The following is a 16,041-nucleotide window of genomic DNA, read 5'->3' on the forward strand; positions in this document are numbered from 1 at the left end:
ATAAAAATTTGATGGGGGTTTTGTTCCTTTAAACCCCCTCAAATGTTTGTGTACGTTCAATTTAAATTATTTTTGTGGTATCATTAGTTAATCACATGGTCTTTACAACTTACCTTTGTTTTACTTTTACCTCTTAGTACTTTTTCGATAAGCCAGATTTTATCGAGATATTTTGAACATTTGTAAAATCCACCACATATTTGTAAATGGTAAAGTACGATAATAGAAACCTGGTAATAATATTATGAAAATAATATTTTATAATCTTACTTAACGATTTACAAATATGTTGCGGATTTTACAAATGTTCATCGGTGTTTCCAGAAAAGTTACCGTAACAACATTTAAGAAAAGACTTAAAAGTAAAGTTATAAAATTGGTTCGTTAATAAAGTATTTATTACTTTTTACGAGAATATTCTTCTGGAAAAATTAAAAGCCTCATTTCGATGCTCCCACCAGCTACTCAGTGCTTCAATCTTAAAAGGTGCATATTTTTCAATTTCACTCTTGAAAAACTTCGCTGCGAACGAGGCAAAGACGGCGCGGCGCATCTCTTTCAGAATATCCATTGTCATGGCAAACAATACAGACGCTACCTTTTGAAGCCACATTGTAATAACTCCAATTGTGGACCTTTATGTGATGTTTTATAATAGGTCACTGAGGCGTTTAGTTAGAGAGCTAGTCAGACGTCAATGGAAGGTAAGGATTCTTAAGAAAATATTTAACATACTTAATTATGCATTTCGAGATGTTTGTGGACTGAAAATCAACGAATTTTATTCAGAGCAGTTTCCTGAACCGATTGTACAGTGAAGAGTATCTTGATTAATTATTGATATGGGAAATAAGCCACAATTAAAATGAAAAAAATAATTTTATTAACGTTTCGACGCCCAAATCGGGTGCCGTTGTCAAAATACAAAATATTACTAAAATAAACAAAAGTGTTGTTACTAAGCAAAAAAAATTCTTCTAATAATTTATTTAATCTCACTCATTTATATTGGCAATTCAGACATATATATATGGGGAGTTCGGTCCTGGCAGGTATACTAGTTGGTGCGTATTTGTCAGCTCCAAACAAAATAGTTATTTAGATAGTAGCTAATGAGTAAAAAAATTTTATTTTCGCATATATAAGTGTATTATAGTGCGTTCAATTATTGTACGTAAGTACTCTTTAAAATTATATAAAGCCAAGTTATTTCACTGGAATTTATTATTTATCAGAAGTCGGTTTGATACAAAAAACCCTAAACACGTTTATTCGTTATCTATAACGACATGATAAAATCACCTGTTGTAAGACAGGTCCGTATTTCAGGATTTACTTAGTTTTGAATAATAAATAAAATATGTCAAATCCGACTGCCGGGACTTCTGACTACAGGAGCGCCCAAATGGAAAACACTACTAAAACTTATTCTACTGCTTTGATTGAACAACAATTTCCAACAAAAGAACAAGCCATTGTATTCCCATCCATTGAAAACCTTAAACTTCAAGATTATCTGATTTCACTAGGAAAGTTGATCGAGCCCAAAAATATCCTATTTTCCTCAAGGCTTTCTAACAACAGAGTGTGTATGTACCTTGCAAACAAAAATGTTGTTGAAAATTTCATGAATAATTATGGAGGATCCATAGAAATTAATAACCAAAAAGTCCAAGCACGCAAACTAATCACTCCATCACAAAGGCTAATTCTGTCAAACGCTTGTCCCTCTATACCGCATGCTGTATTAATTCAAGAAATTGAAAAATTGGGCCTTCAACCCATGTCTCCCATGTCATTTCTCAAGATAAGCGCCGGTTTGCCGGAATTCAACCACATTTATAGTTTTAGACGACAAATCTTTATCACACCACCGCTTGCCCCAATACCTGAATCCATATTAATGAATTATGATAACACCAACTATAGAATTTATTTTGCACAAGATTCCTTGATCTGTTTTTCATGTAAAAGGCCAGGCCACACTGCAGCAAATTGCAAAACAATCCAAGAATCAGTTTCTGAAAATTATAACCAAAACCCCCACTCCCAATCATCTTCGCAACCCATACCTTCCGAAATACTTTCAACCAACCCCTCAAAAACTCCAACCTCACAACCAATTATCAATATAGATACAACCCAGTCCACACAAAATAGCTCAAAACGCAGTTTGGATGACATTGTTACACCTCCTCTAGCGCAAGATGATAATTCAAAAAACCAAAGTCTTGAACCATTTGTTAAACCTAATGTTGCTCCAGCTAAAAAACCAAAGAAAAGTAAGGGAAAGACTCCAACTCACGTACTCATGGAACCGACCAAGGCATTCATCTCAGAGCAAAACCCTTCATTTGTTCTTGATTTTGATCAAATATCCGATCTATTTGAAAATGTTTATGGTGCACAGGACCCAGTCAGCATCATAAAAAACTACACTAGCGAATTTGAAGCTTTAGTGAAAATGCTAACAGCAATATACCCGTATTTCAAACAAAGATCGATTAAAGCTAGATGTACAAAAATTAGAAAGAAACTATTGAAGCATTTACAGATGGCTTACTCGGATACTGAGGCATCAGAGACTGAAAGTGAGTTTTCTCAAGAATAGAGTCATGAACTTCTGTGACAATCCCAAATTTCAGTTTTATTTATTATAAATGGGCTTCTCATCAATTTTGCAGTGGAACATTAACGGTTTCTATAATAACCTTCCAATGCTCCAAATAATTCTGTCCAGACACAATCCAGATATAATTTGTCTTCAGGAGACTAATTTCAAAAATGAAAACATACAAGCTTTAAAAAAATTTAAAAATTACTGCAAAAACAGAACTAACCAAGATAAAGCCAGTGGTGGAGTAGCTATCTTTGTAAAAAAGTCAATTGAAACTACAGCAGTTCCTCTCCAAACTAATCTAGAAGCAATTTGCATTAAAGTTAACTCGAGTCCAAATATCTACGTTTGTAACTTATACTTACCTTCATCAACGCAAGTAGACTCAGAAGCATTAACTGAACTCTTACAACAAATTCCCCAACCCAGGCTTATTTTGGGCGATTTTAATGCTCACAACTTTTCATGGGGCTCTTCTACTATAAATACCAGAGGAAGATTGCTGGAAGAGATATTTGAACAGTGCAACCTTTCAGTCTTAAACGACGGCAGACCCACTAGATTTAATATACAGAACGGTGAATCTTCATGTATAGACCTTACGATATGCGAACCAGGTCTGACCCCACAGCTCACCTGGGATAGGCTGGATTTCTTGTATAACAGTGATCACTACCCAATTTTTATTCATAACAACAAAAACCAACGTGGACGGACATTTACCCCAAAATGGAATTTAAAAAAACCTAACTGGAATCTTTTTTCAAATTTAGTCGAAAGCAGTATGACCACATTTAAAAGCACCTCAAACATAGACGAGACCCTTAAGAACATTGTTACCATTATCACAGAAGCAGCAGAAAGAGCAATAGGAAAAACTTCATACATAAAACAACGCAACCCCGTCCCATGGTGGAACCATGAATGCAAAACAGCAGTCGAATCTAGCAAAAGAGCTTTTAACAAATACAAGCGCTACAAGACTCTCGAGAATAAAATTGAATATACAAAACAACGTGCAATAGCCAAGAAGACAACTAGAAATGCCAAACGCCAGTCATGGACTCAATATGTATCAACGTTAAATGCAAACACTCCCATGACTGAAGTATGGAACAAAGTCAGAAGAATATCTGGATTAAACAGCAATCAGAATATCAAAAGCCTCGAGAGAAATGGAAAGGCAGTTACTAGTAATACTGAGATTGCTAAAATCCTTGCTAACACATACAAAAACCGATCCAGTAATATTAATTATAAAAAATCTTTCATTAATTACAAACAACATGAAGAAAATAAGAAAATTAGCATTACTCCTAACAAAGATGAACCGTTAAATTTACCCATTTCTCAATTAGAGTATACGGAAGCATTATCAAATATTAAAGAAACTAGCGCTGGCCCGGACGATATTCCTAGTATTTTTATTAAACACCTTCCAGCGAGCGCTCACAAACAACTTCTAGATCTGTTTAACATTATTTGGCTTCAACACAAATTTCCTGAAAAATGGCATGAATCCATAGTAATACCTATACAAAAACCTAATAGTATTAAGGCAAGTCCCGAGTCATACAGACCGATATCTTTAACATGCGCCATGTGTAAGTTACTAGAAAAGATTATTAACAATAGACTAAGATGGCACTTGGAGAGACAAGATTTGATTATTCCAGAACAAAGTGGTTTTAGAGACCAAAGGTCAACTATAGATAATATCATAGATTTGGAGAGTGACATTTCTGAAGCATTCGCACTAGGGGGTAAATGTCTAGCGGTTTTCTTTGACATATCAAGAGCTTTCGATACAGCCTGGCACGACTATATAATAAAAAAATTACATAGTTGGAACATTCAAGGTCACAGCCTATTCTTTATTAAAAATTTCCTTCAAAATAGAACTTTCAGAGTTAGGACAAATAACATAACATCAGATATAATGTATCCAGAAAATGGTATCCCTCAAGGCTCGGTTATAAGTCCTACTCTCTTCATAGTGGCAATCAATGATATCCTCAAAAACCTAAAATCGCCTGTGAAGGCACGAGTCTACGCAGATGATCTTGTAGTTTTCTGCAAAGGTAAAAATATACAAAATATATTTCGTCATACACAGAACTTTATACAAGACTTAGAAATCTGGTCACAAAAAACAGGTTTCTGTTTTTCCGCTGAAAAAACTCGCTTCATCCTGTTTTCAAAGAGAAACGTCACAAATATCCCCAACCTAAGACTATGTGATGAAAACCTAAAGCGTGCAACGTCAATTAAGTTCTTGGGCATGACATTCGAAGAAACCCTAAGCTGGAAACTTCATATAACAAATCTGATGTTATCTTGTCACAAGCGACTAAATCTTCTAAAAACTCTGGCCAATAAAGAATGGGGTGCGGATCGCCAAACACTTTTAATGTTATACAGAACATTAATCAGATCAAAATTAGATTATGGGTCTACTGTGTATTCTACAGCGGCTAAGACGCTGCTGAAAAAACTTGACAGTCTTCACAATCTCGCTTTACGTATAATATCTGGAGCTTTTCGCACAACACCAATCGAAAGTCTGTATTGTGAAGTTGGAGAACCCTCCTTAGAAGACAGAAGAGTTTATTTAAGTGTAGCATACGCCGCAAAAATCAGGTGTAACTCAAAAAACCCTACTATACAAAATTGTTTTACAGAAAAGTTCCCAAATCTCTTCATAAATAAACCAAGAACGGCCAAACCCTTCTACGCAAGAATTAGAAGCTACTTAAATCAAATAAACTATGCGTTCCCAGAATGCTTTCCTTCCAAACTGTCCTCAATTCCTCCGTGGCAAATAAAGAACCCTCAGTGCCTAACACACCTCATTTCTTTCGATAAACATTCAACAAACCCACAGTTAATCCAATCCGCCTTCAATGATATACTCCGCAATTACAAGGAGTATACACAAGTATACACCGATGCATCTAAATCAAATGAAGGCACTGGTGCTGCAGTCATAACCCCAACATCAACAAATAAATACAAACTCCCTTCAGAGTACTCTATTTACTCTGCTGAATTATACGCTCTATACCAGGCCACCCTTGCTGTCAATGCGTCCAGTAATACCAAATATATCATACTCACAGACTCTCTAAGTTCGGTACAGTCAATCCAATATGTCTACCCATCTAATCCTTTGGTCATCAAAATAAAACAAGAAGTTCATACCGCTCAACTGAATGGAAAAATTATCATATTCCTCTGGATACCATCCCATATTGGAATTCAAGGAAATGAAGAGGCAGACAACGCTGCAAAAGAAGCTGCAACTAGTGATAGTGCGGAGTGTACGGAAACATTTACGAGTGCGGATGTGAAAGCGGCGGTCAAACGTAAAGTGCGGTATATGTGGGAAGAAAAGTGGAAAGTGTCATCGGCCAAGCTACGCGAAATTAAAAAATCGATAAAACCCTGGCCAACATTACCAACAAGTCGGAGAGACCAGGTAATATTAACGCGACTCCGATTGGGTCATACGCGATTAACTAATAGTCATGTGTTTTCCTACAAACAAGAACCAAGATGTGACAACTGTGAAGAAAAGTTAACAATCAAACATTTATTGGAGAATTGCGCAGCATTAACGCCAAAGCGCATATTGTACAATATACCAAACAAACTCAGTGACATTTTAGGCCTACAGTGCAATATGTCAAATTTAAAGAGGTTCCTAAGTGCAATTAACATTTTATACAATATATAAAAACACAAATGTAATAAAAATTATTGTTCACCACTATTGTTTCGCTAATAGCCAATTTGGCTGATGCGATTTTTGTTAATAAAAAAAAAAAAAAAAATTCAGACATATATTATACATTTTAAAGTAGAAGACTTTAAAATGATATTGCCAATATTTATGAGTTGCGTTCCTGGGACGACTTACTGAAAGATAGTTCATTCGATTACATGAAATTAACCCCAACTCAAGAATATCCGTCATAAAAAATTATAGCATGTGATATGTCTTTAAAAAGACAACCAAATGCAACGACAGTAAAATTCTCGCGTTAGAGACTTCATAGTAAATCACAAGGGAAAACCAGGAAAAACCCTGTGATACTATCCCGACATCGTAAGTATTTGATCTTACATTAATTTACTCTCAAAAAATAATACCAAATTCTGACTTGTAACATGTTTAAATTATAAATAATATTAATAATACTAGATATATAAGTAATACTAAAATATAAAATATGTACTAGCTCGATATTATTGACTTACTAATCTTGGTATTTTCTTTCGATTGACTTCCTCTTTCAGTATGGGTAACCACATCCTACTGCATTCTACCGAGGAATTTGCGACACAATTGGTTTCATTTAGCATAATTAGAGCCGCTTCTTTGATTTTTCTCTTTTTACTATCTGATTCTTTCAGGACTATACTTGAATCTCTCCACTGAACTCTATGTTCATTATCCCATGCGTGTTGACATATTTGAGATCTCTCAAATTCTCTATTTTTAATATAAGATTGATGTTCACTTATTCTAACGTCTAATGGTCTTGATGTCTCACCTAAATAAAATTGTTCGCATTCACAAGGTATTTTATAAATGCAATTCTTTGTTCTTTCTTGATCATTGTTAGGGCGATTTGGGCGTCGAAACGTTAATAAAATTATTTTTTTCATTTTAATTGTGGCTTATTTCCCATATAAATAATTAATCATAAAAATGCCACAAGGAAATAGCTTCAGAACAACATGAAGAGTATCTTATCTGACTTTAACATTTATTTTGCACAGTCTGTTTGATATTTTTGTGGAGAAGTGTTGTCAGAAGAAATTATGAAGATTTATTGGGATTTTGTATAAAATCCATCTTATTTTATTTTAAGGGCCACTGTATTAAATTACCACAAGGTAGTGTGAGAGGACCTGTGCTATACTTATTATACACTAGGGAGCGTTCAAGTATTACGTACCGCAGTTTGGGGGGAGGGGGGTCTTGTAAAACGTTACGGCGCGTTACATGGGGGGGAGGGGGTTCGAACAGCGCGTTACGTAACATTCTTTTTTAACTGAAATGAAACAAAAACTACGGAATTTCTTTTATGTTTTACATAGACCCCTGAATTGTATTATGTTGCACCCTCACGCTCCGCTCATGGTCCGACATCAGGACAATAGTACCTATTCAAGTGAAAAATCTTAAAATTTGTAACACAAATGAAGCACAGTAACATGTGTTTGTAATAATTAGAGATGGACCTCTCTCCACAACAAAAGATTAAAAGATACAGATGTTATTTAGAGGTTGTAGAGGGAACTACGTGTTCATAAATCATGTATGTTTTCTGAAATCGTTTTCTGCAGTAGGTATTCATTAATGTTTTAAATACGCAAATTTTCAAATTATTTAAAAATGTCTTTAAATAAAAAGCATTAAATACAAAACCCACTATATTGATAATTAGTTTAGAAAATTGATAGATATTAAAAAATAGCTATTTGTATAACAAGGGAGGAAAGTGCTTCTTTTCCTCCCGAGAATGAAGTTTACTGCCCGACGCGTAGCGGAGGGCAGTAATCATTCAAGGGAGGAAGAGGCACTTTACTCTTTATTTTTGTTTATGTTCAATTATGTCGTAAAGTTAATAATAAATGAGACAATTCAATAATTATGCTTCCCCTCCGCTTCCATTATTTCCCCCTTAACTCGGAGAATATTGATCGTCTAAAAAAATTGTACCAAAAAAATTGTAGGAAATTGTATTTCCAACAATTTTCTTTCCCACCATTTATGTCGAAAAGTTGAAAATGGCGGAGATATTAAGCAACAACCGTTCTCATTTAAAATCAATATGGCGGCTAATGCAACCGCGGAATTCAGTCGAGATTTTAAATTTACACTACTATTGATCTCTCCTAAATGATAGAATTATAAAATTTGGGGCAGCTCGGAAACAAAATTCAATTCAATAATTATGCTCCCCCCACCACTTTTTACTATTTTCCCATGTAACTCGGAAAATATCAACCGCATGAAAAAAATTGTTAAAAAGAAATTGTAGGAAATTATATTTTGAACAATTTTAGTTGAAAATGGCGTAGATATTGAACAAAATCAATTGCTATAAAATCAATCCGGTCTTACGCTCGCGCCATTACCGCATACGTACTACCTTAAATATTAATTTAACCAAAAAAATGAAAGAAAAAAAAATTGTGTAGAATTTAATTATCTTCATTTTTGTATAGGTACATATTTGTTGTAAAACTAATAATAAACGAGATAATTCAATAATTCAATAATTATGCTCCAACTCTCACTATTTTCCCCTCATAACTCGGAAAATATTGACCGCACGACAAAAATTATAATAAATAAAATTATATAAAATCGTACTTTCAACAGTTTCAGTTTCTACACTTTTTGTCAAAAAATTGAAAATGGCGGAGATATTGAGCAAAAACTGTTCTCGTTTAAAATCAAGATGGCGGCTAACGCAACGGTGGAATTCAGTCGAGATTTTAAATTTGTACTAATATTGACCCTCCCTAAAGATTAGAAAAATAAAATTTGGGGCAGCTCGTAATGCAAGGTTAGGCCTGTTATTCGTTTAACCCGACTGGACTAAGTACCATAGAAAAAACAAGTGTTGAAAGGGTAATAGGTTTTGACAAGAGCTATGACCTTGAAAATGTCACAAAGAATATAACTAAATATCTCTTTTCTTACTTAGAACTCTTTGAAAGTATTTTAGTATATTTTAGAATCAAAATATTTAGTTATATTATTAAGGTATTGGATTTTGTCAAGAGCTATGAATCATGCCAATTTAGTACACAAGTCTATGTGAAATTTTCAAGGTCATAGCTCTTGACAAAATCCAACACATAAGATAAAAATTTACCTTATAGCCCAGTAAATGAACGGGAAATACGGCGATACCGTGTAATTTTCAGGGGCAACTCCGAATTGCATGAAAATTTGGATATAGGTTCTACTTACCCTCCACTTCAAAGTTGAAATTGTGCCGTTGGTTGCTTTTACTTGGAGGGTGACAGTCACCCCTTCTCGGGGGTGAAAAAACATATATTCAAGTTAAAACCGGAAATTGATAAATTGACTAATTTTAAGCAACTTTTGTTCTATAGAGTTTTTTGTGTAAGTCAATACTTTTCGAGTTATTTTCGATTGAAAATGTTTATTTTTCGACAAAAAAACTACGTTTTCGGACAGTTTTTCGCAAATAACTCAAAAAGTAAATACTTGATCGAAAAAAATATCCTTACCAAAAGTGTAGCTTATAAAAAATTGAAAAAAAAAATGTGTATCAGTAAAGTCTATCAATCGAGTAAAAACAAAGTTGTAGCTCACGGAAAATACGTTCTTGTGCGTCTAATTCCAAATCGAATATTTCAAAGTGAAATCACCGAAAAATTAAGCACTTTTCGGGAAAAACCTGTTTAAACTTTTTTAAAGTGTTTATAAAAAGCTTTATTAGAATTGTTCATAAAAGTTTCTAGCATTAAAAATAAGCGAGTTATGCCCAAAATAAAGTTAGCCCTCTTTTTTTGTAAAAAAATCATGCAAGTCTCCCCGTGTTTAGCTCCTCAAATGAAATTAATCGCTAGCGATTTACAAAAAATTTACTTACTTATCTATTTTTTATATGATCTGTCAGTCTCACCAGTTTAAAGTGCTTATTTTTGAAAGGGGTATAGTTAAAAAGCTTGAACGGGTCACTAATCACGAGTGTATGCAAATTTTGAACAGCCATATCTTAAACAATTTTTGTCTTGCGGAAAAACAAAATAAAACTAGCATATTTATAATAACAAAACCTATATTTTTTTACTCTTTAAGATTTTTCTTATCACTAATACTTTTTAAGTTATTTTGAAAATACGAAATTTTTCAAAAATTTTTCGAAAATTTTGTTTTATTATAAAACCCAAATTTTTCAAAAATAAGCACTTCAAGCCAATCAAACTTACAGATCATATAAACAATATACATACAGTTAAAATAAATGGTAAAGCGGTAACGATTCATTTTATTTAGGGTGCTAAATAGAGGGAGGCTTTCACAATTTTTTTTACCAAAAAAGGGGGCAACTTTCTTTTCAGTGTAACTCGTTTATTTTTGGTGCTAGAAACTTTTGTAAAAAACAAATATAAATCTCTTTTAGGTACTTTAAAATGCTAATAACCTTTAGTGAAAGGTGCTTAATTTTTCGGTGATTTCGCGTTGACTTATTCGATTTGGAATTAGACGAATAAGAACGTATTTTTCATGAGCTACAACTTTGCCTACAACTTTACTTTTTCTCAATTTATATACTTAACTGATACACCATTTTTTTTTGTTTTTTATAAGCTACACTTTTGCTAAGAATATTTTTTCGATAAAATATTTACTTTTTGAGTTATTTACGAAAAACGGTCTGAAAACGTAGTTTTTTGTCGAAAAATCAACATTTTCAATTGCGAATAAAGCGAAAAGTATTGACGGCATCTAAACGTTTATATTTACCTTTTAATAACCCCAACTTAAATGTTCAAATGATAAAATTTAAACGTAAAAAACTATCGAACCGTTGTTACAGTTAAAAATCCGTAAACATTTTTCGAAGTTAATTATTGATATAAATTACAATAATTATTGTATAAAATAAACAAGTTTAAGTAATTTCATTTATTAAAACTGATATTCAGTACTTGAACCAAACTTCAGCCCATGAGTAATGACCCGCGAGTAACTTCAGCCCGTGAGTAATGAAATATTACTCACGGGTACAGTAATGGGTGCTATTATCTATGAAAAAATAGCTAATAATGAGCATGTTATTAAACGGCCGTAGAAAAAATATTGAAATAATAAATATGTTATATTATTTTAAGTTTTTATTAAAAAAGATAAAATAGAAGAATGCATGAGAAGAACAATAAAGGATGAAGCCGAAAATGTATGTAAGGATGGGGCCAAGCATGGAAAATGTAAATGTAAATGTAAAATTAGTAATAAAAGATTATTATTCTAAGTTTTGGACATATTTTATGTCATGGGACATGAAATTACGATTGGCAGGGATAACCAGACACATGAACTAAAAAGAAAAATCGTATTTGGGTGGGCAGCATTTGGAAAACTGAGAGAAACTGTTAAAAGTGAGTTGCCCACATGCCTAAAGAGAAAGGTATTTGATCAGTGCGTCCTCCCAGTCTTGACGAACGAATCAGAAACACTTACCTTACCTAAAGCCTCGGCTACCAAACCAAGAGTAACGCAGAGAAAAATGGAGCGGTCAATGTTAGGAATAACTCTGCGAGACAAAATCAAAAACTAAGACATCAGGAGAAGAATAAAGGTGACTGACGTCATCAAAAGGATAGCCAGCTTGAAGTGGAGATGGGCAGGACACATAGCCAGAATGACAGATGGGCGATGGACAAAAAGGTTATTGGAATGGAGGCCAAGAGAAGACAAGAGAAGCGTCGGTTGAGCGCCTACAAGATGGACAGACGACGTAAGAAAGCTAAATAAAAACTGGATGAGAGCGGCGCAGGATAGACGTGGTTGGAAACGAGGGGAGGAGGCCTATGTTCAGCAGTGGATTTTTGAGGCTGGATGATGATTGTAAGTTTTTTATTATTAATCCACAAGGAAGAATTTCCTGTAGCTGGCTGTATACCATTAATTACAAGTAAAATTTAATAAAAAATTTTGGTCTTGGTAAAAGGTATATTATTTTAAAAAGCCCTATAGGACCACAAACATCGAACAAAACGTTTTCGCTCTAAAAATAGCATCATCAGTGTTGCCTAAAATAAGTATAACCATATTAATTATCAAAATGTTAAACTTAAAATGATGACCAAGGTAGAAGCAAAGTTTGGTTATACTTACAAGAACGTGGTAAGCCAACCAAAAAATACGAAGGCCAAAGCCTTTCAAAAATGGACTAAAAGTCACATCAAAATGCTAACATAGCAAATTCCAAAGGATGGATATAATTCCTAAGGATACGGCCCTAGGATAACATATGACTCCCACACGTGGTAAGTGGGTCAAAGGTAACAAATTAGGTCATTATGTTACAAGAGGTGACAGGCAACTAAGATGTGAGATTTCAAAAGCGAATCTGTCTGATGTCAAGACAACAATTGTCAATGGAACTTGAAGTATTCTTTTTCTCATGATCATCTTTCAGTGCGTCACAGTTTTTCGATTTCTTTCTAACGCATTAAATTGTATGTGACAGAAAAAAGGCACATCGGTGATTACATTTCGTCGGTGACATTTTTATAACATTTGTTCTAGTTATTCTAGTTGTCGATAGATGGCGCCATAATAAAAAAATATTTTTTTTTAAATTAGATAATAATATTACAAATATAATCTGTATAATTTATAAGACTATACAAATCAAAGAAAATACCATTTTATAAATGCAAGAAACACATTTGATTTGATTTTATTTCAAATTGAAAATAAAATGTGACAACTGTCAGATTTAACTTAAATGTCATGTTAGAATAAATGTCATAAATGTGTATTATCACGGATTTACCCTTTTTCCTATCATTTGTTACGCACTGAAAAATGATCATGAAAAGGACAATATCATGAAAAGTTGGTTACACAGCTAAGTAAATTTATAGTTGTTTATAGTACAAGCAATGATAACAGCTAACATCAGTGTGTTGGAATTATAAAAATAAAGAGTTAGTGAGAATAGATTATCTAGATGTAAAATGGAAGGAGGAATTTGAATACCCACGATCATAAATGAAGTGTACGTAAATTGATGAAGAAAGGTAGGCAAAACAACATACAGAAAATGTAATTTATGGTTTATGTTTTGAAATTAGATAATTTATATTTGTGAACCAACACAAATGATGGCTGAGAGACTGGCTGAAAAATTAGAGACAAAATAGCGGTCGTGATATCAAATGCTGAAAAAATTGTAAATGCAAAATCTTATTTATCAATTAATAAAATATAGATGGGTTCATCAACACAAATTTACAAGACTGAAAAGGTTGTATTGAAAGCTTAGTCCAAATTTCTTTATTATGTCCTTTTATGTTAAATAACATCTAGGGCAAAGAAAAATTAATAACTTGGATAAAAATGTCTAAGCTACAACTAAAGTGGGGTCAGATGAAGATAAGTGTTGAGTAAGATTATTGAGTATTTGAGAAAATTAAAAATTGTGTTTAGTTAATTAAATTAGTAGATAAAACGGAATAAAAAGGGTGGATAGATAGATGAGTTTGTGGTATAAAAAGTAAATTTGATATCACTATTGAGACTAATGAACATTATTGAGAGACTGGGGACTCCAGAGACCAGGCAACCCAACACACCAGATGATGAATGAAAGGTTGGCTGAATGGAATAACTACTAGATGTGTGAAACTTGAAAGATTTATTGTAAAGTATTATTGGTTGATTTAGTTTAGAATGAAATAGTTAAGATTGGACACTAAACGAAAAACGGTTTGAAAAAGATGATGTGGAGAGAATGGGATAGATATTGAATAGATATAGTTGTGTACAAGTTGTGACAAATGGATGTTGTAGATATAGTTGAAATTGCTTTGTTTGGGAGAAGAAAATTTTTTTGAAGAAAGGATTAGATGATTATTGAAAATTGAGTGAACCTGTGGATGTGAATAAGAAGAGAAAAGAAAGAAATAGAAACAATATTTTGAGGCTGTAAATAGAAACAATATTTTTGATTTAGAGGCTGGGGAACGCAGCCTCTCTCAAGACTCTCAGTTGTCTCTTATGGATAAGCTTGTCTATGATGTTAGGTTCGTAACCATTATTGAAGGCTATTTGTTTGAGAATGTTCAATTCTTTGTTATAATTAATATTAGGATGGATTTGGTTGATTTTAGAAAGAAGTGAATCAGTTGAATTAGAATTCCCGGCTATAAATAACAAACAGTCATCCACATAACGTAACCAGTGTAGAATCTCCGGATTTTTCATGATCTATGTGGATTCTAGATGATCCATGAAAATATCAGCTAAGTGAGGGGATAGGCAACTACCCATGGCTAAGCCATCAGGTTGTCTGTAAAATTTGTTATTGAAAACAAAAAAGTCTTGAGCTAGACAAAATTGTAATAATTGGATGATAGAATCTGTAGTAGACATGGTGATTGAACTGGCTCTAAGAAGAGAGTGTACCAGATTAATAGTTTCTTGTTTAGGGACAGAAGTGAAAAGATTGCTAACATCAAATGAAAGCATAGTAATGTTAGGACGAAGATTTATTTGTTTGAGTTTATTGACTAGATGACTAGTGTTTTTGACTGAATAACGAGGGGTGAAGTTCGTCAAAGTATTAATGAGATTCAATATAAATTTGGAAAGAATAGAAACAGGAGTGTTAATGAAGCTCACAACTGGACGAATAGGAATGCCCTCTTTACGTATCTTAGGTAAACCATACACTCTAGGTGTCAACGGGTTACTTGGTATTTTATAATAAATATTTTTTATTATTACCTCAAATGCGATTAAAATAATAACAAAGTTCTTTTACCGGATTTCCGGTACTTTTCGTGACCTAGTTTTCCATTTAGGTTCAAATGGTCACTTGGGTGTTACGTAACGTTTAGGTAGGGGGAGGGGGGTACATAAAAACGTTACGGTGCGTTACATGGGGAGAGGGGGGTCAAAAATCTTCAAAAATTGCGTTACGTAATACTTGAACGCTCCCCTAGTGATATCAATGGAGTAGATAATAATACGATAGCTACCATTGCTGATGATACTGCCATCTTGGCCGTAGGTGAAAACCATGAAGAAGCAGCAAGAAAACTGCAAATCTCTGTTAACAGACTTAACAACTGGACTAAATGCTGGTGAATTAAATTAATTGAAATGAAGTCAGTGCATATTAATTTTACAAACAAGAAAAAACAATACATTCCTGTTAACGTAAATAATACACAGATACCCTATGCCGATACCGCCAAATATTTGGGTACATATTACATTAGACGCTAGGCTACGCTTGAGGGCCCAAAGAGAACAACTTAACATGAAGCATAAAAAAATATATTGGCTATTGGGAAGACAATCCACTCTCTCAATCTACAACAAAATACTTTTGTATAAACAGATTATAAAACCTATTTGGCCATATGGCATCCAGCTATGGGGCTGCGCTAGTAAACTAGAAGTCAAACAATAAGGAATGCACGTAATTTTCCCCTTGTCGCCACATTCTAAATTTGAAAAAATATATAGGGAATAATCAGATTTTTTTGGCATGCCTGACATGCCATTCCTATTAAAGAGAGCATTCTATTGGCTAGAGGTAGTGACGATTATTATATGACGTTATAATATTTGGTCAGATGGTAAATAGTAACTGACACATAGCTGTCATAATATTGGAGGTTAAATATAA

General features: G+C 33.5%; 2 protein-coding genes across 2 annotated transcripts in view; both read left to right on the forward strand.

Moving 5' to 3' along the window:
• Positions 1-16,041, forward strand: part of LOC114343886 (coiled-coil and C2 domain-containing protein 2A) — a 217,388-nt gene that overhangs the window by 173,381 nt on the left and 27,966 nt on the right. The gene's annotated exons all lie outside the window — the stretch shown is intronic.
• On the forward strand, positions 1,035-6,459 carry LOC126881303 (uncharacterized). Its single transcript, XM_050645506.1, has 2 exons — positions 1,035-1,139; positions 5,673-6,459. The coding sequence occupies exons 1-2, from the start codon at positions 1,113-1,115 to the stop codon at positions 6,351-6,353; spliced, it is 708 nt and encodes a 235-aa protein (XP_050501463.1). The 5' UTR covers positions 1,035-1,112; the 3' UTR covers positions 6,354-6,459.

Source organism: Diabrotica virgifera, chromosome 3, assembly GCF_917563875.1.
Source record: "Diabrotica virgifera virgifera chromosome 3, PGI_DIABVI_V3a".
Lineage (NCBI taxonomy): Eukaryota > Metazoa > Arthropoda > Insecta > Coleoptera > Chrysomelidae > Diabrotica > Diabrotica virgifera.

What these genes read in the sequence shown, in the direction of transcription:
- LOC126881303 (XM_050645506.1), top strand. Translation starts at nt 1,113, where the DNA reads ATGAGTAAAAAAATTTTATTTTCGCAT. An exon ending in AAAAAATTTTATTTTCGCAT is followed by an intron (nt 1,140 to 5,672) that starts ATATAAGTGTAT and finishes GCTGAATTATAC; the next exon opens with GCTCTATACCAGGCCACCCT.